General features: G+C 44.5%; 2 protein-coding genes across 3 annotated transcripts in view; one reads left to right on the top strand and one right to left on the bottom strand.

Moving 5' to 3' along the window:
• The first annotated feature begins 69 nt into the window (after positions 1–69).
• Positions 70–4,232, top strand: LOC127292418 (heat stress transcription factor A-2e). Its single transcript, XM_051321809.2, has 2 exons — positions 70–471; positions 3,004–4,232. Exons 1-2 carry the CDS (start codon positions 178–180, stop codon positions 3,742–3,744), a joined length of 1,035 nt encoding a protein of 344 aa, XP_051177769.1. The 5' UTR covers positions 70–177; the 3' UTR covers positions 3,745–4,232.
• A 411-nt stretch (positions 4,233–4,643) lies between these two features.
• The window catches only part of LOC127292414 (uncharacterized), a 29,927-nt gene continuing 13,065 nt past the window's right edge, over positions 4,644–21,505 (bottom strand). The window contains exons 1-2 of one of the 2 annotated variants that reach the window (XM_051321807.2): positions 6,114–6,521; positions 4,644–5,156 (exon numbers count right to left, since the gene is read on the bottom strand). In XM_051321807.2, coding sequence (XP_051177767.1) covers positions 4,983–5,156; positions 6,114–6,437 — 498 coding nt within the window. In that variant the 5' untranslated portion in view covers positions 6,438–6,521 and the 3' untranslated portion in view covers positions 4,644–4,982. Of the gene's footprint in view, positions 5,157–6,113; positions 6,522–21,505 lie in introns of those variants that run through there. The other variant, XM_051321806.1, reaches the window with a different exon arrangement.

The raw sequence follows: 21,505 nt of genomic DNA, 5'->3' as shown, positions 1-21,505 counted from the left end.
CGTCTGTCTGGCCACGTGTCGCCGTCTTCTCTGACGGATCCAGGAGGATAATCCCCACCACCGCTTCCACAAGATCGCGAGGCCTTCCAGAACCTTCCATTCCCAAAGCAGCTTCCTCCTTCTCAACTGCTCTCTCTCTCAGGGTGATCACGCCCACGCCGTCTGTCGTCCGCTGCGATGAGCCACCGGGCGATGCAACCGGTGAAGGTGGAGAACGGCCACCCCTCCTCGGCGACCGCCAGCGGCGCGCCGAGGCCGCTGGAGGGGCTCGCGGACCACGCCGGCCCGACGCCGTTCCTCGCCAAGACCTACGACATGGTCGACGACCCCACCACCGACGCCGTCGTGTCCTGGAGCGCCACCAACAACAGCTTCGTCGTCTGGGACCCGCACCTCTTCGGCACCGTGCTGCTCCCGCGCTACTTCAAGCACAACAACTTCTCCAGCTTCGTACGGCAGCTCAACACCTACGTAAGTTTGCTGCTTGCCCCCTCCCCTCCTCCTTGCTGGTAATGGAATAACTGGATTACTTAGCTTGCTTATTATGAATTTATTATGGTATGCTTGAACAACTGGTTAAATTGGTCTTCATTCCTTTACCTTCCTTTTCATTCAGAAGATGGCTAACAAGTACCAAGCATTTCCTCACCTCGGGATTACTGAATAAATTCATGTATCCAATTTTGCCTCACGCTACCCTTTTGTCAGCTGTAGCTCAAGGGCTGGCCAGGGGAATAGCAACGGATGGATAGATCAAGATAGGTAGGGGGTGATTGACAGCGGAAGTTGCTGGCTACCTATAACATCGAAGTGCTCGTAGTTTACACATGCACTACCTAGATATCCATCTTTACGGAAGGGGTTTTGATTTTACTCAAGTGATGCTGCAAGAGATGTGCAGCTAGGTACCTAAGAAGAAATAACCAATAGAACGATACTCGACGCTTGGTAGTTTGTGTGCCATTTTGTTTCATGCGGTGATTCATAAGAATCTGCGAATTATCAAAACCAAAGCATGTGACTAAAATTTTGAACCTACAGAATCAGCTGAATATCAATTTGCAGCATCCCAGCATACGCAACCTTAGATCCAGCTGGTACTTTGTGTGCTGTTTTTCTTTTTATGCGGAAGCTCAGATAAATACTCGAAATAACCAAGTTGCAAAGCTTGAGTAAATCCCAAACCTACAGAAATAGTTGACTACATTGTGGGTTTTAAATGCATATTATAATCTTAAAACAAGCTAAAAGCCTAAAATAGTCTTGTTTTAATTTTTATAAACATGAATAAAATTCAAATCCTCTAAGCCAGCGAGCGTAATTTATCATCAGTATATATTTTGGCCAAAAAGGTAGAAACAATAAAAGAGAAAGTTTGTTATAATACTGCCTGTGTTTGCCTGTAGCAGCACTGCTGGCACTCAGGGATTGTTCTTTTATCCCAGAATCCTGTGGGTGTTGGAAGACCAGTTTTTTACTTTTCGGGAGATTTGGGCTATGAGTTAACCTATGTGTTCAAGTTTCTTGACCCTGTTAAGTCTTCGGGGGCATGTGCGCAGTCACCAACCCAATGGTTTCATGATGTTGTTTCTCTGATTAGGTGTCAAACGTTCTAATTAGGCTATCACCTCCGTCTTGTGATAAAATTTCTAGTTGATACTTGATTTGTTTGCCTAGTCTTCCAAGTCTGCTTTACTTTATCTTGAGTAAATTTCCAGTTCATACAATATTAAAGGATGGAGATGAAGAGGAAAGTTGAAAAATAAAGTGAAGAATTAAATCAGCAAATTGAAAAATGTATCAAGTGAACTGAAACCTGTCAGAAAGAGGTAAAGTAGATACAGTTCCATCCCTCCACACACTCTCTCTTTGTCAGTGTTGTTTATCTGAAACTATTTAAATGGTTAATTTGGTCTTCAGAAGAAAATAACTGATAGTCGATACTTGGTAGTCTGTGTGATGTTCTCGTTTTGTGCAGGCCACCAAAATTGCAGCTGTGTCAGTAAAATTTTAGACCCACAGAATCCTCTGAAATATCAATTTGGAATGTACAAGTATATGATATCCTTAAATCCAACTGATAGTTCGTGTGTTTTTTTTTTCCATTTTATACGGTGGTTCAGAAAAATCCTCGAAATAACCAAAGCTTCAAAGTTCTTGAGTAGAATCCAAAACTACAGTATTAGTTGATAATTTGGAAGTTAAAAGCATATGATAACCTTAAATCAAGCTAAACGTCTAAAATTGTCGTGTTTTCAAACTGAAGATGGAAAAAAATTGAAACCTCTGTACCATTTAACGTAATTTGGCGGAAAAAAAAAATGAAAGAGAAAGTTTGTTATACTAGTGTCTCTGTTGCCTGTAGCAACACTGCCAATACCGTGGATTGTCCTTTTATCTGAGAAACTTGTGGGTGTTGGATTTTTCTGGATGGTTGTTGCATTCTAGGAGAACCTTGAGATTTTAATATAGGGAGATTTGGGCTGTCAGTTAACCTCTATGTTCCCTCTCAAAAAAAAAAGTTAACCTCTATGTTCAATTTTTATTACCTTGTGAAGTCTTTAAAGGCATGTGTGCAGTCGACTAGATGCCACCTCTTACCTTGTGAAGTCTTTAAGGGCATGTGTGCAGTCGATTAAAATCTTCCAGTTCATAATTCATTTGTTTGCCTTGAGAAATCTTTCAATTGATGCTTCATTTTGCCCTGAGTAAACTTCCAGTTTATAGAATATTAAAGGATGAAGATGAAGAGGAAAGTTGACAATTAAAGTGAAGAACTGAAATCAGCAAACTGAAAAATGTATCAAGTGAACTGAAACCTGTCATAAAGAGGTAAATTGGAGATATTCTTACAGTTTCATCTCTCCACACCCTCTCTCTTTGTCACTGTTGTTTATCTAAAAATATTTGAATAATTAACTTTCTGTTGGAGAAATTTTATTTGCCTTGTTTAATTTGAATGGTCCATCCAGTTTCTAATATGGTTATTATTGCCTTCGGCAGGGCTTCAGAAAGGTAGATCCCGACAGGTGGGAATTTGCAAATGAAGGATTCTTGAGGGGGCAGAGGCACCTTCTAAAAAATATTAAGCGTCGCAAACCTACGCACGGGTCTCCAAATCAGCAATCTCTTGCCTCCTACCTTGAGGTGGGGCACTTTGGATATGATGGGGAAATGGATCAGTTGAAAAGGGACAAGCAGCTCTTGATGGCTGAAGTGGTGAAGCTCAGGCAGGAGCAACAGAACACAAGGTCAAATCTTCAAGCTATGGAACAGAGGCTGCAAGGAACTGAGCAGAAGCAGCAGCAGATGATGTCCTTCTTGGCACGAGTCATGCAGAATCCTGAGTTCATACGCCAGCTGATCTCCCAGAGTGAGATGAGGAAGGAGCTCGAAGAAGCCATCTCTAACAAGAGAAGGCGCCGCATCGATCAGGGACCAGAAGTTGTTGATAGCATAGGTACTGGCTCTAGTCTGGAGCAAGGGTCACAGGTAATGTTTGAGCCGCATGAGCCGGTGGATTCGTTTGTCAATGGCTTTGCACCCGATCTTGAAAGCTCATCTGTCGGGACGAAGGGAGCCAAAGTGCAACAGGGTGCCACTTCTAGCAGCTCTGGGCAACTGAGAAGCAGGCCCAGTGGGGAGCTGAATGATGATTTCTGGGAGGACCTACTCCATGAAGGGGGGCTCGGTGATGAAGCTGGCAACTCTGTGGATCCAGATGACACAAACTTGTTGCTTTAGAAGATGGACTACCTCGAACTCAAAACAACACGAAATCCTTACAGTAGCTTATTTCATTCTACCACATCCTTGCATCTCGGATGATCTTTGCCGCCATGCCTGTAATTATGTCAGCCCAGTAGATCGCTGTGTCTATCATATTATCCTGGTGATGCCTTAATGCTGTCAATACCAATCGCTTGGGGCCAGCATTATGGTTGTGATGCTTTTAGGAAAGAAGTATATCTATCTGATCCCATCTACCTGTCTTGCTCCGCAAAGATTATGGTTAGTCTGGGGCTGTATTCATCCTTGTAACATCAGTGTTCCTTTCAGTTAAGAGTCAATTGGTATGTGATATGTCACTATGAGACGGCAGAATAAGTATCCAGTCCAGTACAGTAGTATGGTCTGCCCTTGTGATTTGCTACAATATTGTATATGTAACATGTATATGTGCACTTGTACACTACTTGTGTGTGGATAATGTACACTACCATCTATTTTTACTTTGGCAATTGCACTTGATACTTCCTTTTGGATGATTTCTGATGTATCCTATATTTCCCCACTAAGAATTACTAATTGATATCTAAAGCTTCTCTCATATTAAGCCACTTCATCATAAATTATTTTCTCTCCTATTGCATACTCGCGTATTTTGTGGTAATTTAACTCTTCTTGTCTACCGTCTTTTTTATGTTTTCTTTGCTAGGTTTTATCTAAAAGAAACAAAGAATCATATAGCTTCCTTAATTTCAGAAAATAAGATATAAATAATCATTTCACAAATCTTGCAGTTTATATTGTACTAGTTATCTAACTAATGAAGAGTTTATCTATGTACACTTATGTTTGTATATTCGAACTAAATACATCCCTTTGCAAATCCCGCAGACACACCCTGCGGCATGTACTAGTTATAAATAATTCAATGACTGACGTAATGCTACAGTATTATTTTCCAACAATCAATATGCCATATCAACTGTCAAAGTTGTAGAGCTTTGATTACATAAGTATCTCTCTTAGAACGGATGTACTACTTCAGTATAATAATCCTTTCAAACTGTGAATAAATTCTACTCTGACAGCAAGGACACTACATTCCACTTGTTGGTCTTTTCCTGGTCGAATGATATGTATATGCCGGATGGAACGAATGTTCAACAAAATTTCTCATAACAAATCATCTTACATCAAGTGTCACTTGAATTTTTATAACATGGCTCCTGAAATATCAGAAAAGCATGTTTGATCTAGACCCTCTTCTTCCTTGTCTTTTGAGCATTGGATGCAGCGGTGGAAGGCGCCGAACAAGAGCAGAGGCCACGCAGAATTGCAATCACTGCAAACACAATGTACGGACCATACACCTGAAGCAGCTTCGGTGTTGCTCTTCCTGAGCCCAGCAGTTCACCAAGTATCGCGGACTGAAACAGTTGCAATCACTATTAGATATGAATCGAGATAATCCGTTGAAAGGGGATAAAGTTTTAACTGTCACAAGATTGATACGCTAGGCCGAAAAGCCTGTACATGCAAATCTATTGGATTGTGTAGTAGGAAAGGAAACCCGGTCAATGTAGAACCAAATAAAGTTTTATAAGTTTAAACTTGTTGCTTAATTGTTTTGGATCGATATCAATCGTTGGACCGGATCAGAGCATTGATACTACTGAATAAATAAGCATGAACATACATCTAGAAATGGCTCTACTGAGAGGCAGAGCAATCACCAGCTCGAAATGAGACGGTGGTTCAACGCAGATTACATCGAATGGATGAATTAGCATGAATTACAAGCATCATAACTTGAGAACTATTTCGTTTATCATTGCGCCAGGAGAGTGATAGGTTATACTAGTTACTGAAGTTGATGACACTGAAAACTATTCAACTGTGAAGTAGGAAAGGCAACCCGGCCAATGTAGTTTGAAATTAAATTTTCACAGTTCAAACTGGTTGTTCATTTATTTCGGATCGGCATCACTCAATCGTTGCCCCGGATCAGAACATTCATACTGAGCAAGTAAGCATGAATATATTTTGTTCGATAAAGGGAACATTTTTTTTCGATAAGTAAGCATGAACATACATCCAGAAAATAGAAATGGCTCTACTGAGAGGCAAAGCAATATCTGCACTAGCTCGAATTGACGGTGTTTAGCCCAGATCAAATCGAAGAAATGGAGTAGCGCGAACTACAAGCGTCATGACTGAAGAACTACGTACTCCGTGTATTTCATTTCATTCGTCCTGAATTTCTGAATTTATCATCGCGCCAGGAGCCACGCGTCGATGGATCCGTGGAGTTGGCCTCTGCGTCTCAGAGATCCGAAGCAGAGGCCGTGTCAGATCACGGAGAAGAGCGCGGAAGATTGAGTTACCATGGAGGTGAGGGTGGTGACGCCGGCCATGAGGGAGGTGGTGGCGGCCCAGCGGCGCCTGGCGAGGACGCCGTAGAGGGTGGCGACGGCGAGTGGCCAGAGGAAGGCGAGCTCGAGCCAGAAGAGGCCGCGGAGGAAGGCCGGCGGCTGGGCCATGAGGTAGTCGCCGAACTCGGCGGCGTACCAGCGCTTGAGGTCCCGCAGCGGCGCCGGGTAGAGGGTGTGCGGGAGGAGGGACTGCCCGTCGATCAGCGGGGCCGCCACCACGATGGTGAGGGAGAAGAGGACGACCACCGCGTCCGCCACCGCCGAGACGACGCCCATTGCTGCGTGCCTGCGTGGGTGCGTGTGCTTGGTCGTGGCCTCGTGGGTGCGCTCGACTACCGGATGGGATCTCGGACAGGTTTAAGGACTTCCTTTTTTTAGATAATATATAAAAGGGGCGATTTGCACAAAAATAACCCAAAAATGAAAGAAAACCCTCCGGCGAAACTATTTCACCCATCTAACCCTTTTGTGTGGCGCCCCTCCTATCGGCGCCACACATGCCAGTGTGGCGCCACACACCCAGCCGACGCGGCGCCCTCGACGCTGAGCTGATGCGCCGATCCGACGTGGCAGCATGTGTGGCGCCCCTCCCATCGGCGCCACACATGCCAACTTATATCAAGTTTTCGGTCGAAAACATCTAGGGGCTCCGGACGTCTGGGACTTAGCCGTTTTGGCGAGCCTCTATGTGTGGCGCCCGTGGCATCGGCGCCACACTGTGAGGTGCGGCGCCGATGCCACGGGCGCCACACATCCACTTAAGTGTGGCGCTCGCGCCCGCCCCCAGCCCGACCCTCTCTTTCTCTTATTTCTCTCTCTGTTTCTCTCCTTCAACTGCCGCCGCCGGCCGCCTCTCCTCCGCCCCCCACCAAATCCTCCACGGATTGGACAGATCTGGCCGGCCAAATCCATCCCCATACAATCCTCAAGGTATTCCCCTTCGTTCCCCTTCGATTCATCCAAGATTTGCTCCGGTTTAATTCGATTTACCCGTTTTGGCTAGATTGGAAATGTTGGTTGTTGGAATCTATATTGATGTGTATGTATTGAAATTGATAGCCTCATTGTATGCATATGTTTGAACCATAGATTTGTTGGAAACATAGATGTTAAATTTTGCTAGATTTGTACATGAACCCTAGACATGGAAACTAGATTTGAAATGGCTATGTATGTGTTGAAATGGGTATGTAAGTGTTGAATGTGTATGTGTAGGAACCCTAGATATGTATGTATCCTAGATTTGTGGAGGAACCCTAGGCATCAAATTTCATGAATGTGTATGTGAAGGAATAACTCATATGGTGTTCTATCCCTAGATATGAATGTATATGTATGTATTTGTGATGGCTTATTTGGATATATTCTCATGTATGTGTTGCTCATAATATGTTGTATTTGTGTAAACATGTAGGATGGTGTGGCTCCTGGATCAAGAGTATGACAGGGATCACCGGGCTGTTCATATGACGGAGAGGACAACAGATCTTCACCCTTTGAACATTCGTTACCATGGCACAGTGGATATACCGTACGACGAGAGGTATACGGAGCACATCCAGCCTACCGGTCTTCTCCCGTTCATATGCATGTGGCTTGTTGAACACCACCAGCCGCACAGAGTGATGAGACAGTTTGGGCTGTATCAGGAGTGCCCACCTCAGTGGCAAGACACGGACAAGGAGCTTCATAGGTAAACTTCTGGAATCATGCGATGGAAGATTCTTGATAGAAGAGGTACAATCTAACTTCTTCATTCTTGCAGGCTTGATAGGCAGCGGCATAGGAAGATCACAAATTGGCCAGTTCATCATAGCGGCCACGTCGCAACGTTCCTACACTGTTTAGAAGCGACACGGAATGCTGGCCCTGTGGAGATTGTGCCTCACGACTTGGCCGCTTTCAACAACTACCTCGAGTGGTTCCATGAAAACACGCGTATTGAGTTAGTGAAGCACGCGTATGCTGAGGACATCTTGGACGACCCCATCGAGTTCGATGAGGTTGCGCAAAGCCAGCACGACACCTTTGCTCGCAGAGGGAGATCGACTTCTATTGCTTCCGAGCTGAACTTCGTGGTAATGGATTCTCTCACTAACTAGTACATCATCTAGATTGCCATGCGCTCGCTTAAATTGTGTATGCTATGTTTGTCACAGCGGACGGAGATCCAAAAAACAGCTCACGAGTGCGAGATTATGTGGGAGCAGATGAAAGAACATCTCTCATATTATGTTTTGTGTGTTTGATGTCAATGTATGTGATACACTAATGTTTGTTTAAGTGGTACAGGGATTATATAGAAACATTTGTTTGTGTGTTGGATATGGTCAGTTCTGTCAAAAAGAAGCAGCAAAAAGATCATCAGGCCGGATAATCCGGGCCGGATATTTCCAAAATATCCGGCCCCAGTTTTTCGGCTAAGGACTTGAGGAAGTGCGGCTCAGTATGCCTCTGGATAGGGGCCGGACATTTGCCCGGATATTTGCCCAGATTTGTCCCAGGGCCGGATTATCCGGGCCAGATATTTCAAGAATATCTGGCCCCCTCGAAATCGGCTAAGGACCAGAAGAAAAGCAGCTCTGGACAGGGGTCGGACATTTGGCCGGATATTTACCCAGTTTTGTCCCTGAGGCCGGATTTTCCGGGGGGGGGGGGGATTATCCGGCCCTTACTTAGACCGGATTATCCGGCCCCCCGGAAGGCTCAACGGCTGGATTTTGGGAGGGGTATTTATACCCCTCTTCTTCTTCCTTCCTCCTTTGCTCAATCATTGCAAGAAATATTTGCCAAGCTTCACCACCATTAGGGCCACCTCAAGAACACAAGATTTGCAAGATCTCCTTCCTCCCCCAACCAAAGCTCTTGATCTTTGGAGATTCGAAGGAGAAGACACCGATCTACATCCTCACCGAAGCGTTTTTCATTTCCCCCTCATTTGTTTGAGGGATCTCATGCTAGTGTTCCTATTTGGTTCCCTAGTTGATTTGTGTTGATGTATTGTTGTTGATTGTTGTGTTGTAACAGATTTGGGAGCCTCCAATTCGGTTTTGGATGTATGCCCCAAGAACCTTGTAAAGGCCCGGTTTCCGCCTCGAGGAAATCCCTTAGTGGAAGTGGGCTAGGCCTTCGTGGCGTTGCTCACAGGAGATCTGAGTGAAGCCTTCGTGGCTGTTGGTTTGGCTTTCGTAGCAACCACACTCCTCCAAACGTAGACGTACCTTCTTGCAAAGGAAGGGAACTACGGGAATCATCTCCGTGTCATCGCGTGCTCCACTCTCGGTTACCTCTATCCTATTCTATCTCTTATATTGTGTAGCTATATCTTGCTTAGTTGCTTATCTTGTCATATAGGTAAATTCACTTAGTTGCATATCTAGAGAATTTACCTTTGTGTCAAGCCTAAATTGAAAAAGAACTAAAAATTGGTTAGCACCACCCCCCCCTCTAGGTGCGGCATACGATCCTTTCAATTGGTATCAGAGCCTCGGCTCTTATTTCGGGCTTAACCGCCTAAGAGTATGCCGGACGATGGGCCTGCGGAAGAGGCCGCTAAGATGGTCACCATGGATGACATCAATTCGTTGAGGTCCTCCATGGAAGCTCAAATGGAAAGCATGAGAAAGATGATTTCTGAGCTTTTGACTCCGGTCCTTCCTAGGGCTCCCGTCGTAGAGGTAAAGGACACGGGTGTGTTAGAAGAGGGAGGTGCTTCGGCATTACCCTCATCTACCAAACCCGTGGATGGTGATAACTCAACTAATGGAGGGGAGAGCTACAATCGAGTGGCTCCACCTTTTCTATCTCCCGATATTCCGGTTCCCCATCCTCATATGAACATTCGGGGCGACCCACCTAAGTTCTCCGTTGATAATTTCGATACTTGGCAATTTGAGTTTCGCTCTCATGTTTGCAGTGCCTCCAATGAACTTTGGAGAATCATCGTGGATGGTTTCAAGCCCTACAACCCCGACAAGTTGACTAGAAGAGAAGCGGTTGATAGTCAACTCAACAACACCGCCTTGCACATGATTCAAACTAGTGTGGGGACAAAAGATTTGTCTCGTGTTCGGAACTACACCACTACCAAGGAAGCTTGGGATGGTTTGGACGCTAGTTGCATTGGAAGTGAGAGCACGAGAAGGAACAAGTATAATGCTCTTCGGAATAAAGCCGAAGGATTCATGAGGCTACCGGATGAAGATCATGAAGTCATGTATGGAAGACTTCTCACCGTTGCCGATGCCTTTCGGCTTATTGGTGCCACCCACATCAATGACTCTTGGATCAAGGAGAAGTACATTGAATGCATGATGCCGTTTGTACCCATTGACGTCAAGACTCTTGTCGGTAGAGAATGCTATCCCTCTCTCACTTCTCAACAAGTCGTGCACGAGATGCAAGCTATCAAGGTGCTTGAGCAAAACTCTCATGATTCTCGCAATCGAGCTCTTGGGATGACAAAAGGGTCCAACCTTGCCTTGGCGGTCAACTCCGTTGAAGAAGTGATCCCTCAAGAATCTTATAGGGCATCTTGGAGTATGTACTATCCGGAAGACTTGGAACACCACTACCATGATCACATGGCATTCCATGCTAACTCTTTTTGGGTTGACCCATCCAAGGCCAAGGAAGACAACATCAAGAGAAACAACTCAAGGGGGTTCACAAGTTCGGGCCCAAGGACAAGATCTTGCTACAATTGTGATGACAAGCGCCATTTCATTGCGGAGTGCCCCTATGAGAATAGGGAGAATCATAGTGGAAGGCTCATTCCCAAGGACAAGAGCAAAGACTCAAAGGGCAAATATTCAAAAGCCCCCAAGAAGAAGTTCTACAACAACAAGACCAAGAAGGGCAAGAGGCCCTCAAAAGTTGTGCTAGTGACTAGGGAAGAATATTCTTCCGATGAAGTTGAAAGCTCTAGTGATGATGAAGATGAAGAAAGCTCAAAGGAAGTGGCCGCCATTGTCACCACCAACATTCCCTCTTCATCTCTCTTTGAATCCCCCAATGAAAATCCTCATATCAAGAATGCACATTGCTTCATGGCAAGCTCCTCCTTGGACACATCTATTGTGCTATCAACTCAAGAAGAATATACCTCCGGAGATTATGATGTTGATGATGAAGAAGATGCAACCTCTAATGGATTGGTCGCTCTTGCCTCCCTCTCCACTAACTCTTCATCACCAAGTGAATTCCCCAATGAGGTCATTCATGTGGAGGAAGAAAGTTGCCTCATGGCTAAATCCTCCGAGGTATCATCCCCTAACCCCTCTACGCCTAACATTTCAAATGATCTAGGGGTTGATCTTGCTAGTCTAAAAGTGAAACAAGAAATGCTTGAGTTTGATGATTTCATTCTTAACCTACAAGGTAATACTAAAAAGCATGTTTCAAATCTCATGGTTCGTATGGCTCAACTAAATGGTACTCTTGAGAAAAAATGCCAAATAGAGAGAGAAGACTCTCTTGAATTACATGTTCTTAGAAATGTTCTTGAGGAAAGTCAAGAAACCATAGCTTCTCTTGAAGAGAGGTTAGAAAATCTTGGAGATCCTCAAGATAAAATTAACAAGCTCACTAAAGCTAGAGATCTTGCTAGAGCTAAGTCTAAAGTGCTTTCAAAGGAAAAGGCCAAATTTGGTGTTGATCATGAGAAACTTGTGAGAGATCTAGATGATCTAGACAAGGCACACAAAGCCTTGAAGAGTGAATACTCTCTCCTCTCCAAGTCTTATGAGCAACTTCAAATTAGGCTCGCTTCATATGACATACCTAGCACCTCTACTTCTTCATGTGATCATGCAAACATTATTGAGGAAAATGCTAGGTTGAAGGATGAACTTGCTAAGGCCTCCTCTCCCCAAAGTAAACTTTCCTTGGATGATCTTTTGAGTAAGCAAAGATCAAACAATGGGAAGGAGGGCCTTGGTTATAATGCCAAGGCAAAGAAGGCAAACAAGCAAAAGGCCAAGCCCGCACAAGAGAAGAAGAAAGCCATCACTAATGGTGAAGCCTCCAAGGGCAAAACCATAAATGATGATGATGCGGGAATTACTAACCCTCACTATGTTTTATTTAAAGATTATTATGGTGATTTTTATGCTAAATATGTTGGCCCATATGATGGTTATGTTGCTTGGTCTATTTGAGTCCCAAAGACCCTTGTTGCTAACAAAAGAGGACCCATTGCGAAATGGGTACCTAAATCCAAGAATTGATCTCATGTAGGACTATGCCGCCGGAGGTTCAAAATGGGTACTTGATAGTGGATGTACAAGTCATATGACCGGCGGCAAGAACCTCGTCAAGGAGTTGAGGCCTAACATAAACAACATCACCGTCTCCTTTGGCGATAATTCTACATCCGAGGTATTGGGTTTTGGCAAGGTTGTGGTTGCACACAACATTACGCTTGTGGATGTCATGCTTGTCAAAACCCTTGGTTACAATTTACTTTCCGTTTCCGCCCTTGGCAAGATGGGTTTTGCCGTCTTTATTGATAATGATATTGTGGTCCTCTTGTGGAGCAAGACTCTAAAAGTCGCTTTCGTTGGGTATCGCGAACACAATTTGTATGTGGTGGACTTTTCGGGGACCACCACTTCAAATGCGATGTGCCTATTCGGAAAGGCGGATGTGGGTTGGTTGTGGCATCGCCGCTTGGCCCATGTCAACATGAGAACTTTGCAAAGTCTTCACAAGGGGAACCATATTGTGGGACTAATGGAAAGTGTATCTTTTGCCAAAGATCGTGTTTGTAGGGCTTATGTTGAAGGAAAAATGCATGACTCTCCGCATCCAAGCAAGACCATTATCTCTTCCAAGAGGATCTTGGAGCTCCTTCATGTGGATCTTTTTGGTCCCGTTACTCATGCAAGTCTTGGTGCGAAGAAACATTGCTTGGTGATTGTTGATGACTACTCAAGATACACTTGGGTCTACTTTCTCAAGACGAAAGATGAGACTCAACAAATATTCATTGACTTTGCTACCGAGGTGCAACGCCAACACAACCTCCTCATTATGGAAATAAGAAGTGACAACGGCTCCGAGTTCAAGAACTATACACTCAATGATTTTCTTAGTGATGAGGGGATTCGTCATCAATATTCCGCTGCTTACACCCCTCAACAAAATGGTGTTGCGGAGAGGAAGAACCGGACTCTTATGGATATGGCAAGATCTATGATGGCGGAGTATAAATCCCGCTATAATTTTTGGGCCGAAGCCATCTCCACCGCTTGCCACTCTTCTAACCGGCTCTATCTCCGCAAGGGATTGAACAAGACTCCATATGAAATACTCACCGGGAACAAGCCTAATATCTCATACTTCAAAGTTTTCGGGTGTAAGTGTTTCTACAAAATCAAAGGAGTTCGTTTATCTAAATTCGCTCCTAAAGCTTTGGAGGGGGTATATTTGTTGGTTACGGTGCCGAATCTCACACTTATAGAGTCTATGATATAGCCTCCGGGATTATCATCGAATCTTGTAGTGTGAGGTTCGAAGAAAATGATGGCTCCCAAGTGGGGCAAGTTGATGTATGTGCAGGTGATGAAATACCTCAAGATGCCATAGTAATAATGGGCGTGGGATTTTTCCGCCCCATTGAGGGACACGGTGTGGCATCTCGGGAAGGACTATGCTCTACCACGGTGGAGCCCTCATCTTCTCAACATCAACAAACCCCATCTCTTGAAGCAAATAATGCACCAACCCAAGAACAAGAACAAAACCCTCCCTCTTGTGTGCAAGATCAAGGACAAGATCAAGGACAAGATCAACCATGGATTCATGATGGATCCGATGAATATCCTTTCAACATTCTCCTCTCACCGGATAATGTCCAAGATCAAGCACATGAGGATGAGCAACCTCAAGTAATTGAGGAAGCTCAAGTTGAAGGTCAAGATGGGGACCCAAATGATCAAGTTGATCAAGTGACACCTCCTAGGCCAAGAAGAACCAAGGAGGAGATCGAGGCCCATCGTTTAGCAAGAAGAGAAAGGAATCTAGAAATTCGTGAACACACTCATGACAAGGTCCTTGGTGATTTAAGGGCAAAGGTTTCCACAAGAAGGAAATTGGCTAACTTTAGCAATCATCATGCTTATATCTCCTTAGTGGAACCCAAGAAAGTATTCGAAGCCCTTGAAGATTCGGATTGGTTGGAAGCTATGCACGAAGAACTCAACAACTTCAAGCGCAACAAAGTATGGACCTTAGTAGAGAAGCCAAAGGGGTGCCGCAATGTTATAGGCACTAAATGGATTTTCAAGAACAAGCAAGATGAGTTTGGAAATGTTGTGAGGAACAAGGCAAGATTGGTGGCTCAAGGGTTCTCTCAAGTTGAAGGAGTTGACTTTGGAGAAACCTATGCTCCCGTGGCTCGCCTTGAGTCCATCCGTATCCTTCTTGCTTATGCATCGCATCATAACTTTAAGTTACAACAAATGGATGTGAAAAGTGCATTTCTTAATGGTCCTTTGCATGAAGAGGTTTATGTTAAGCAACCCCCGGGGTTTGAGGATCTCAACTTTCCTAACTATGTCTACAAGCTTGATAAAGCACTTTATGGTCTCAAACAAGCTCCTAGAGCTTGGTACGAGCACCTTAAAGAATTGTTGGTAGACCGTGGGTTTGATGTTGGGCTAATCGATCCCACTGTTTTTACTAAGAGGGTCAATGGGGAGCTTTTTGTTTGCCAATTATATGTTGATGATATTATCTTTGGCTCTACTAACAAAGCTTTTAATGATGAATTCTCAAAGCTTATGACCGATAGGTTTGAGATGTCTATGATGGGAGAGATGAAGTTCTTCCTTGGTTTTGAGATCAAGCAATTGAGGGAAGGAACCTTCATCAACCAAGCAAAATATCTCCAAGACATGCTCAAGAGGTTCAAGATGACCGAGTTGAAGGGTGTGGCCACTCCTATGGTTACCAAATGCCATCTTGCACTAGATCACAATGGTAAAGAGGTGGATCAAAAGGTATATCGCTCCATGATTGGATCCTTGCTTTACCTTTGTGCATCTAGACCGGACATAGTGTTGAGTGTTGGTGTGTGTGCAAGGTATCAAGCTTCTCCTAAGGAGAGCCACATGATGGCTCTCAAAAGAATCATTCGATATTTGGTTGATACCCCAAGATATGGTATTTGGTACCCCAAAGGCTCAAGTTTTATTCTCAATGGATATACCGATGCGGATTGGGCGGGTGACAAGGATGATAGGAAATCAACTTTCGGGGCATGCCAATTCCTTGGTAGGTCCTTGGTGTGTTGGTCTTCTAAGAAGCAAAATTGTATATCTCTCTCCACCGCCGAAGCCGAATATGTTGCCGCCGCAAGTGGATGCACTCAATTGTTATGGATGAGGCAAACTTTAAAGGAATACAGTGTCATTTGTGACAAAGTGCCTCTATTATGTGACAATAAAAGTGCCATCAAGATTGCCTATAATCCGGTGCAACATTCAAGAACGAAGCATATTGAGATCCGAAATCATTTCATTAGGGATCATGTTGCCCGTGGTGATATTGAGCTTATCTATGTTCCTACCAAAGATCAACTTGCCGATATATTCACGAAGCCTCTTGATGAAGCAAGGTTCACTTATTTGAGGAATGAGCTAAATATCATTGATTCAAGGAGTATAGCTTGACCATCTTGCAAACACACCTTCGTCTCAAAACTTTATTTGGTTTAGATGTGGGCATGGAAATAGGGGGAGTGCGGTTTAAATTATTGAGCTATCCCTCCCCCCATAATGCCAACATTAAGAAATCATTCTCTTTATATCATATGATTGATATGTGAGCTTCAATGATGAGTAGTGGCTTGGACCCAAGATATATCTTCGCGGTGCCATGCCACAACACTCATATATGGTGGCCTAGGCCACCACACTCTTCTTTGTGAAGAGTTGGAGTTATTTGGGTCTTATCACCTTTTATTTGACAACTCCATGTTCTTATGGGAAATCACTCTAGTTTGGCCTTATTTGCTCCTATCTTGCAAACTTGAGTGATCATGTACCATTAACAGTTTGTACCCTCTAAACCTAAGCCTTCACTCTCCTATAAGCCTCTTCCATCTTGCTCATTTGTCATGTTTGGTAAAAACTTGGAGTTTGAGGTTTCTCGGTCGGATGATCTAGGTTGCCCCATCTTATTGGTAAATATGCATCTTATATGTGACGTGATATTGTATTTCACCACATATGGGTACGCAAATAACCAACTAAAGATAGGCAGGATTTACGGTGATCTGGAATTTTCCAGAACACCGGATAATCCGCCCCCCTGGCACCCCGGAATATCCGGCCTGGCCGGATTATCCGCCCTCACTTTGGGCCAGATTATCCGGCCTGGGCGATCTGCGGGAGGATTAAGGGAGGCCGCGGGGAGAACGGTTGGCTCATCAATCAGTTCCCCCCACGCGCCCCCTTCTTCCTCCTCAAGCCGCCGGAGCTCCTCCTCCTCGCCGGAGACGCCCCGTCCGCTCCCTCTCGGATTTTTTGGGTGGATCGGGTGCCTCTCCTCCCTAGCTACCTTCTCCTCCAAGCGGCTTTCGCAATGGATGCGGGTATGACTCACAATCCCTAACCCTAGGTGTTGTGATTTGTATGTGCTATTTTCTTGGTGGATTTGGTGTCTAGTTGTTCCAAATCGTTTGTAATGTACTCCTCTTGCATGCTATAAGGCCGATCTGTTCGTAGACAAGTTGTTGATTGCAAACTCTGCTAGACTCGCAGGGCCGGATTATCCGGCCCCCGCGAAGACCGGATTATCCGCCCCCCCCCCCGGGGACACCGGATTATCCGGCCTGGAGCTTCATCGCCGCTGCAGTTTTGTCTCAATCTATCTTGTCTAGACTTGTACCAACTTATAGTATGCTTCTAGAGTACATTGCTGCACCATACATGACTTATGAGCATTGTCTTCTCTTTGCTATCCATCTTTGCTGTTCACAGGTAGTGGTTCTCGGGGTCGGAGTCGCCCAAGGCGTGACCGGTCGAGTGATGAGTTTGCTTCCAATGCGCCTCGCAAGTCCACCACTAGTAGAAGGAAGAACAAGGAAGCTAGGGTGAACTACAAGGATATGGACCTTATCTCTTATGCAGCAATCCGTATGAAGAACTGGTATGAAGACCTTCCAAGGGATGATGAGATAGAGGGAAGGCGTTTCTGGTGCATTGAGCAGGAGTATATCTACAAGGATATTTATGAGCCCATGAAGAAAGTGCGACCCATGCAAGCTATCAATGTGGATCTTCTGGCTGAAAATAATCATTTTGAGGATGCCATTTGGGTGACTGGTAGGATGGGCTTGCAGGATCTGATGAAGATTCAGTGTGACTACAGTCCAGAGTTGATTAAGCAATTTTATGCTACTCTGGCCTTCAAGAAAGATGAAGCCCGCACCATGGAATGGATGTCTGGCTCCACTCATTGTGAGGCGTCCTTGCGCCGGTTTGCTGCTGTTCTTGGACTTCCAGAAGAAGGTGGTCTTCACCTCCATGGTCCTCAGAAGACAAATAAAAATGTGCTCTTTAATCTTTATGACTCATCTGGAGCAGTTGGATCTACCAAGGGGCTCCTTCCCATCTACAGTCAGGTGCTCCGTTTCCTTCGAGCCACCATTGCTCCAAGTGGTGGAAACAATGATGCACTCCGTGGAGCACTTGTGGATCTTATGCACCTCAGCTATAAGTGTGCTCGTGATGGCAATGAGGACCAAGATCTCTCTCTTGATGTGATGGACTTCATTTTTAATGAGATTCATGATACCGTGGTCTCCCGGACCACCATGTCATATGCACCCTATATCCAGCTCCTTATCAACAACTGTGTGACTATGGATGAAGACTTGAGTGGGTATCCATTGATGAAGCACTCTGTCAAGAAGGCTTACAAGAAGAAGCCGGTTCCCCATGCTGCCCCTGCTCCTGACTCTTTTATGGGAGATGCTCGCACTAGTGGTTTTGCTCCTGCTCGCCATGCTGATCTTCCCGCCATGAAGAAACAAGTGAAGAAGCTCAGTTGGTTCCAGCGTCACATTCTATGCATGAATATTGAGATTCATAAGGAGAACTATGCGGCCAGCCGAGAGCGTTCTGAGATAAAGCATACTCAGGCGGTCATTCTGCATAAGCTCAGTGGTGAGCAAGGTCCTCCGCCTCAGCCTCCAGTTCACCCAGGTTACAGTGGGTGGCATTCTTCTCAGGTTCCATGGAATGATCTTGAGAACTGCATCCAGAGGGCCAACTACACTCGCAACTCTCCGGAGGCCCCTGACACTAAAGATGAAGAGGAAGAGGAAGAGGAGTACCAGTCCGAGGACGACGAGGGCTCCGAGTGATCTCCATGGGGCGAGTAGCATCGCGCTTGTCCCCTTTTTGGCGTCTCGATGCCAAAGGGGGAGAAGTGTTCTATTAGGAACTCTCTCGGGGATTTGCATGGTGGTTTGGGCACAAGCATATGCGTTTATCACTCTTTTATTGCTTGTGTTCCCTCTTATTTGAACTATTTGGTTTGCTTGTGTTCCATTTAAAACTATGTGCTATGTGGTGTGAGACATTGTGCTATGTGGTGTGAGACATTGTTATGGTTTTCGGATTTCTATAAGTTGAGATCAAGGCTATTATATTATGTGTGATGCTATATCTCCGTATTATATATCTACACATGGGTATGATTTCTAGCATCCTATCTCAACTTCATATATGTCTATGTCTCTTGTTAGAGCTCATGTTGGATACCTCTTGTGTTGAGGCACCTCGCTCCTACGTGTTGTGTATTTGTATTCAAATGCAAATTACTTATATGCACACATGTAGGGGGAGTGCCTCTATGTTTTGCCATCATGCTTGTCTCTATAGTGATTCTCTTGCAAATCCGTATATTGTCATCAAACACCAAAAAAGGGGAGATTGAAAGAACATCTCTCATATTATGTTTTGTGTGTTTGATGTCAATGTATGTGATACACTAATGTTTGTTTAAGTGGTACAGGGATTATATAGATACATTTGTTTGTGTGTTGGATGTGGTCAGTTCTTTCAAAAAGAAGCAGCAAAAAGATCATCAGGCCGGATAATCCGGGCCGGATATTTCCAAAATATCCGGCCCCAGTTTTCGGCTAAGGACTTGAGGAAGTGCGGCTCAGTATGCCTCTGGATAGGGGTGATACGTCTCAAACGTATCTATAATTTCTTATGTTCCATGCTACTTTTATGATGATACTCACATGTTTTATACACATTATATGTCATTATTATGCGTTTTCCGGAACTAACCTATTGACGAGATGCCGAAGTGCCAGTTCCTGTTTTCTGCTGTTTTTGGTTTCAGAAATCCTAGTAAGGAAATATTCTTGGAATTGGACGAAATCAACGCCCAGCATCTTAGAATTCCACGAAGCTTCCAGAACACCCGAGAGGCACCAGAGGGGAGCCCTGGTGGCCCCACACGTGTGGGCGGCGCGGCCAAGGAGCCAGGCGCGCCGCCCTGTTGTGTGGTGGCCCCAGACCCCCTCCGACTCCGCCTCTTCGCCTATTTAAAGCTCCCTGACCTAAATCTTCGAGACGGAAAAGCCACGGTACGAGAAACCATCCAGAGCCGCCGCCATCGCGAAGCCAAGATCTGGAGGACAGGAGTCTCTGTTCCGGCACGCCGCCGGGACGGGGAAGTGCCCCCGGAAGGCTTCTCCATCAACATCACCGCCATCTTCATCAACGCTGCTGTCTCCCATGAGGAGGGAGTAGTTCTCCATCGAGGCTAAGGGCTGTACCGGTAGCTATGTGGTTAATCTCTCTCCTATGTACTTCAATACAATGATCTCATGAGCTGCCTTACATGATTGAGATTCATATGAGCTTTGTATCACTATTAGTCTATGTGCTACTCTTGTGATGTTATTAAAGTAGTCTATTCCTCCTTCACGGTGTAATGATGACAGTGTGTGCATCGTGTAGTACTTGGCGTAGGCTATGATCATAATCTCTTGTAGGTTATGGAGTTAATTATTACTATGATAGTATTGATGTGATCTATTCCCCCTTCATAGTGTAAAGGTGACAGTGTGTATGCTATGTTAGTACTCGGTTTAAATTGCAAAGATCTATTATGCTCTAAAGGTTACTTAAATATGAATGCCGAATGTTGTGGAGCTTGTTAACTCCGGCATTGAGGTGCTCTTGTAGCCCTACACAACGAATGGTGTTCATTATCAAACAAGAGTATATGTAGCACAAAGGAAGAGAACTTATTTATTTATGTGATCAATGTTGAGAGTGTCCACTAGTGAAAGTATGATCCCTAGGCCTTGTTTCCAAATACTGCAATCATCGCTTATTTACTGTTTTAATGCATCTTTACTTCCTGCAATATTACTACCATCAACTGCACGCCAGCAAGCACTTTTCTGGCACCGTTACTACTGCTCATATTCATTCATACCACTTGTATTTCACTATCTCTTCGCCGAACTAGTGCACCTATACATCTGACAAGTGTATTAGGTGTGTTGGGGACACAAGAGACTTCTTGTATCGTGATTGCAGGGTTGCTTGAGAGGGATATCTTTGACCTCTTCCTCCCTGAGTTCAATAAACCTTGGGTGATCCACTTAAGGGAAACTTGCTGGTGTTCTACAAACCTCTGCTCTTGGAGGCCCAACACTGTCTACAAGAATAGAAGCACACGTAGACATCAAGCACTTTTCTGGCGCCGTTGCCGGGGAGGTAAGGTAAAAGGTATTCACATCCTCCGACTACTAAGCTATTTCCTAACACTGTTGCCGGTGTGTGAGTGCTCGAAGTTATTTCCTTTAGATCCTACAATTTCATCTTTTTGTTTCTTGTTAAACACTAGTTAGGCTTAATGGAAAACAACAACACAATGAGAGATCTTTATGAACTTTATCTTGAATTAGGACATGATGTGTTTGAAGAGAGAATTAAAAAACCCATGGAACTTTATATGCATGCTAATGGGAATGTTATTAGTATGAATGCTTTGAACACCATTGTTGCTAATGCTATGGAAAATTCTAAGCTTGGGGAGGTCGGTTTTGATGAAAATGATCTCTTTAGTCCTCCGGGTATTGAGGAGAAAGTTTATGTTGATTATGATATGCCTCCCATATATGATGATTATAATGATAGTGGTCTTTTGGTGCCGCCTACTATGGAGGATAAAGTTTATTATGATGATACTATACCTCCTATATTTGATGATGAGAATAATAATGATAGCTACTTTGTTGAATTCGCTCCCACTACAACTTATAAAATTGATTATGCTTATGTTGGGAGTAGTAATAATTTTAT

Source organism: Lolium perenne, chromosome 4, assembly GCF_019359855.2.
Source record: "Lolium perenne isolate Kyuss_39 chromosome 4, Kyuss_2.0, whole genome shotgun sequence".
NCBI classification, from domain to species: domain Eukaryota; kingdom Viridiplantae; phylum Streptophyta; class Magnoliopsida; order Poales; family Poaceae; genus Lolium; species Lolium perenne.
Note: the sequence above shows the minus strand (reverse complement) of the source record. Positions and strands in the feature narration are given on the sequence as shown.

Coding starts and splice junctions, on each gene's coding strand:
- LOC127292418 (XM_051321809.2), top strand. CDS start 178: ATGAGCCACCGGGCGATGCAACCGGTGAAGGTGGAGAACGGCCACCCC. Junction 472..3,003: donor TACGGCAGCTCAACACCTAC/GTAAGTTTGCTG, acceptor TGCCTTCGGCAG/GGCTTCAGAAAGGTAGATCC.